Raw genomic sequence first — 5,739 nt, forward strand, 5'->3', positions numbered from 1 at the left:
GTATATTCTATTATCTCCTTCTGATATATAATATATATTATATATCATATATATTATATTATATATCATAATATATATTGTATTAGGATTTTAGTCACGAGAGAGTCTGCTATGTATACATGAATAATATATAGAGAGTAAATATGCTCACAGATAACAGAGAGTGATGTGTTTTCAGTAACGGTGTGGTTTATTTGTCACAGAGATATAACATGACACGTGGTATATCAATATCATATCATTAAAAATATAAATGGAATTTCTTTTACAGAAATCTACCTAGGAATTTTTGCGTGCGAGAGAGATCGCTGTCTCTGTCACGCGCTCTCTCTAACTATCTATCTATTCATGAAAAATCTTAAAATCTTAGCACCGATGACTTTATAAAATCGACACATATATTTATTATAATAAACTAAGGTTGTTGTTAGACTACCAGCCTAGAGAATATGTACGCACGCATGCACGCGTGCTCACAGACAAATATACACGCACATGTGCATGCATGCGTGCACACAGACAAATATACACGCACAGGTGCATGCATGCGTGCACACAGACAAATATACACGCACATGTGCATGCACGCGTGCACACAGACAAATATACACGCACACGTGCATGCACGCGTGCCACATGCACCGACAAATATACACGCCAAGTGCAATGCATCGTGCACACAGACAAGTATACACGCACACGTGCAAATGCACGCGTGCAACAATATACTACCACGACGTGCATGCACGCGTGCACACTAGACAAATATAATACCCTCGACGGTGCACACAGACAAGTATACACGCACACGTGCATGCACGCGTGCACACAGACAAATATACACGCACACGTGCATGCACGCGTGCACACAGACAAATATGACATCGCACACGGCATGCAGCGAGCGTCGCACCACAGACAACGTATCACGTCACAATGTGGCCATGCACGCTGCACACAGAGCAATATCACGCCTACGTGCATGCACGCGCGTGACACAGACAAGTATATCACGCACCATTGTTGGATGCACGGACTTGGTGTGACCCGACAAATATACACGCACGACAAGAACCACTGCCAATTAGAAAAGGGCGCAGGATGTAATGCATTTCACAGTTATAAGAAAACAACGTCATTATGCAAATCTATACGTAACATATCGAACTCACAGTAAAGTCATACACAGTAAACAGTTGTAACAACAACAGAGAGCACTACCGCTACAGGTTAATGAGCTAATTCTAATTAGCTAATGTTTATTAGCTAATAATGTTTAGGAAGCGACAGCGGTTTCGATGACATAGCTCAGTGTTTCACACATGATAAATATCTGTAAGATTGATGCGCGTCTACCATGGAACCAGAGTCCTGTGTGAGTAAACCACAAACCTACGTCACAACCCCCCCCCCCACACACACACACACCACACACGGTCCGCACATTCGCGCACACTAACACCTTTCTCATAATGTACAAAACCTCTTAAACGTGCACCAGTCTCTTGCGCACATGAATGTATATCCCACAGATCGTAAAAAAACGCACGGAGTACGCACGCACGCATGCACATAAAAGAAACGCATGCCCATGTTGTGTGGTGATGTCTATAATTATAATAAGGAGCATATCGAATAGAACCCTGACCAACATTCGTTAAAATGCTACTATCCCGCGGTCCCTAACGACCCGGATAGAAAAAATACAATCATATCGTGATGTCAAATGTGACGATTAAAACAACTCTTCTACTGCAGCCGTATTGCTCTCTCTCCCGGCCTCCAAAACACCTCCTCCCTCCCGGCCTCCTCCTCCTCCTCCAAAACACCTCCTCCCTCCTCTCCTCCTCCTCCTCCAAAACACCCTCCTCCTCCCCTCCTCCTCCTCTCATAACACGGCAAGTAGATGGAAGCAACGATGCTCGTCTCCCTAGCGACCGTTGCCATGACAATGCTCGTCTCCCTAGCGACCGTTGCCATGACGATGCTCATCTCCCTAGCGACCGTTGCGATGACCCCCGCAAAAAAAACCTGCTGTTTGCCAGTGACAGAACTAGATTTTACATAACTCGATGATGATGCGTGTTTCTCTGCTGGGCTGTTACGCGCAGCTAATAGCAGCAGCAGCAGCAGCACCCTCACACACTGCTAACAGAACTAGTTCTCCTCCCTCTCACACACACAGCCACCGATTCCTAACCAAACTGCAATTCATGTGAGTTTTACGCCCACAGATGGCGCACTGTGACGTGGTACAGCGTGCGCGGCGATACCTGCACAAGAACTGCGAACGCGTGTCAAAATAAGCTCCTCGTAAAATATATTGCCATATTCCTCACCGTTAGTGACATTACGAGCCGCTAGATGGCGCGCACCACACCCCTCCCCCTCGGCCTCCCTCACCTCTCACCACACATCTAACCTCTCCCGCCGCCGCCGCTGCCACGCGTCAGCCAAACAGCTTCGAGAAGCAACTGTGCAGTACGGCTTATCGTTCTGCTCCTTGAACGTTCCTTTGTTGAGCTGCTTGAGGCAGAAGGCGGCAGACGAAGTGCTCTGGGTGGAACTTGCGGTACATGGCGGTGATGCAGCGGCCGGTGATGGGTTTGCCGCAGCCAGCGCACAGCGAGCCCCGCTTCGCGTGGTAGTGCGTCTCGCAGTAGGGCATGCCCTCGTGGTCGAAGAACGATCCACCGTTTTGGGAAGCGGCATCCGACACTCCTGAAACAGAGTGGTGGCAGCATGTACACGGCGACAAAACAAGAGTGTGTCGTGTATACGGCGACAAAATAAGAGTGCATCATTTACCCAGCAACAAAACAAGAGAGCGTCATGTACACGGCGACAAAATAAGAGTGCATCATTTAAGATCTCGTGGTCAAAAAACGAGCTACAATCGAAAAGAATCCGACACTCCTAAAACGAGACTAAATGCGTTATTTTCATAATAGTCTTAAAGTTACGAAGGGGCGGGTCTAGCATCTCGTAATGTTAAAAGGGGGAATTTGGTGTGTCGGGGGATTTTCATGTCTCGTAACTTTAGTGATGTTTTTTGTCCATAGGTCTAGACGCTGAAGCTGATGTTAATACTAATGTTAATACTACTGTTAGGATAACGTTAAGACTAATGTCAAGACTAATGTCAAAGACTAATGTTCAGACTCACATGGCAAGAGCCGGCGGCAGACTAAGGTTAAGACTAAAGTCAAGGACTCATGTTAAGACTAATTAAGACTATCGTGTAAGACTAAAGTTTAAGACTCAATGGGCAAGATTACTGTTAAGACAATCTTGTATCTTGAGCGTGTCACGCAATACTATCCTACCAATGCAGACGAAGCAGTGCCGGGGTGCCACTGTGCTCGCGAGGGCATGATGTAGTTCTCGATGATCGGACCGATCGCACGCCTGACACTTGGAGCGAACATCTCGTAGTAGTCGTCTGCGGCATCTACGCCTTGCCGTCCTTCTCATGGAAACCTTCCTCTCCGAACGCGCGACCGCACTGCTCGCAGAAGAAGTGCTCAGGATGGCCAGGTGCGGCTCTAGTGCCGTGACGCACTCTGCTGAGAGAAGGAAGCGAATGAGAGAGAGAGAGAAGTGAGAGGAGAGGAGAGAGAGAGAAAGGGAGAGGAGAGAGAGAGGAGAAGGGGCAAGGAGAGGAGAGAGAGAGAAGAGGGAGATGAGGAGGAGAGAGTGAGGGAGGAGAGTGAGAGAGAGAGAAGGGGGAAGAGAGGAGAGAGAGAGGAGAAGGGGATAGGAGAAGGAGAGGAGAGAGAAGGGGAAGAGAGAAGAGAGAAGAAGGGAATAGGAGAGGAAAGAGAGAGAGAAAGAGGGGAGGAGGAGGAGCGAGAGAGCAGGGGAGGAGAGGGAGGAGAGAGCACGACACGGGCGCGCATGCCAGAGGAAGAGGAGAGAGAGGGAGCAGGAGAGGAGAGAGAGAGAGGCAGGAGAAGAAAGAGGAGAGGGAGCGGGAGAGAGAGAGCAGGGGGGGAGAAGGAGAGAGAGAGAAAAGGGGAGGTAGGGGCAGAGAGTAAAGGGGGAGGAGAGGAAGAGATGAGAGAGGAGGGAGAGAGAAAGAGAGAGAAGGGGAGAGGAGAGAGCAGAGAGGCGGGAGAGGCGAGAGAGAGCAGCGGGGAGAGAGCCGAGAGTGAGAGGGGGGAGGCGCGGAGAGAGAGAGAAGGGGAGAGCGGAGAGAGAGTAGAAGGGGAGGAAGAGAGAGAGAGAAAGAGGCTAGATGAGAGAGAGAGAAGGGGCGACGAGAAAGAGAGATAGATAGATATAAAAGAGGCATACATGGCTTTCTTTTCAATTATCTCCAATGGAGGAGCTCAGAAGGTCGATAGGTCATAAATAAGTAGAGAACGAAGAAAGAGAGAAAGAGGAGGAGAGGAGAGAGAGGAGAGAGAAGGCGAGATGAGAGATAGGGAGAGAGCAAGAGAGGAAGGAGAGAGGAGAGAGGAGAGAGGAGAGAGAGAGAGATGAGAGAGAGAGAGTGGTGAGAAGGGATCAGAGATAGAGAGCCGAAGAGAGCAGCAGAGAGAGAGAGAGAGGAGAGAGAGAGAGAGAGAGAGAGAAAAAGAGAGAGATATATATATAGATAGATTCCCTATTATCTACTTTTGATATATATATATCCCTTGCGTTTTAACAGATATTCTTTCAGCTGTAGCATTGCTTCTTACTGTTAACTGTGTCACGATCATCAGGATCCAAATCTATCTCACGGCTTGGACAGACTTTTCACTCGCTAGCTATACACGCTTAGAAAGTAGTTATTCAGTAGTTTTGCGACCTATATAGTGGGCTGGTTTAGGAGCTTAGTACATGAGCACTGACCGCGATCCTACATGATCTTGTTTCTTGCTTCGCGTGTTACAACAACATGTGGCCAACAACAACAACAACAACAACAACAACAACAACAACAACAACAACAACAACAACAACAACAACAACAACAACAACAACAACAACAACAACAACAACAACAACAACAACAACAACAACAACAACAACAACAACAACAACAACAACAACAACAACAACAACAACAACAACAACANCACAGAAAAAACCCCATCGACCAATCACAGAGCACACACGTGCACAGAATTAACCAGCAAACGCATTTTTTGTCGCCGACAAAAAAACGATTCGATCGGGTTTCGCGTAACAAGAGAGCATTCGGCGGCGGCGGCCGCGGCGGTGGTGTACTCACATCGAGGATAGGTTTGCTGCAGTAAGCGCACTTGGGAGAGAACAGGTTGTGGTAATCCTCCTCGCAGTACGGCTTGTTGTCACGCTCAAAGAAGTTCTTGTTTCCCAGCTCCTGCTTGCAGTGATCACAGGTGAAGTGCTCCGGATGCCAGGTGCGAGCCAACGCTGTCACCATCTGGTGGCGAGAATAGTAGTTAAAACTGCATGTTCTCGCAGCAAAATGCATAGCTATACCTACTGTGAGCTGGTCTATGTTGTAAAAAATCACTACAACTCATTTGTGTTGCTACTTTCATAACATTTCTTCAGCAAACCTAAACAGTCTTACGAAACTAGTACTTTCAATGTTTACACAGTGTTTGCACATCCGGGACATAGGCGAGCGATCGCAGTTTTCATTAACAGTTCTTATCTATGACAAGTTATAATTCATTCTATGTTTGTTCAGTACAAAATTGTGAAATTTGAACTTTGCCAATTGAAGGGAAGTGTGTCTATTCGACTTAGTAATGCATTACT

At 47.1% G+C, this 5,739-nt stretch overlaps 1 protein-coding gene across 1 annotated transcript in view; it reads right to left on the bottom strand.

Moving 5' to 3' along the window:
• Positions 1 to 1,859: 1,859 nt before the first annotated feature.
• LOC106819277 (paxillin-like) overlaps positions 1,860 to 5,739 on the bottom strand; it is a 5,545-nt gene continuing 1,665 nt past the window's right edge. The window contains 5 exon segments of the mRNA XM_014823923.1: positions 1,860 to 2,541; positions 2,543 to 2,718; positions 3,327 to 3,345; positions 3,348 to 3,383; positions 5,222 to 5,395. Of these exon segments, the coding sequence (XP_014679409.1) occupies positions 2,407 to 2,541; positions 2,543 to 2,718; positions 3,327 to 3,345; positions 3,348 to 3,383; positions 5,222 to 5,395 (540 nt within the window). The 3' untranslated portion in view covers positions 1,860 to 2,406.

Source organism: Priapulus caudatus, unplaced genomic scaffold, assembly GCF_000485595.1.
Source record: "Priapulus caudatus unplaced genomic scaffold, Priapulus_caudatus-5.0.1 Scaffold3083, whole genome shotgun sequence".
Taxonomy (NCBI): Eukaryota; Metazoa; Priapulida; class Priapulimorpha; order Priapulimorphida; family Priapulidae; genus Priapulus; species Priapulus caudatus.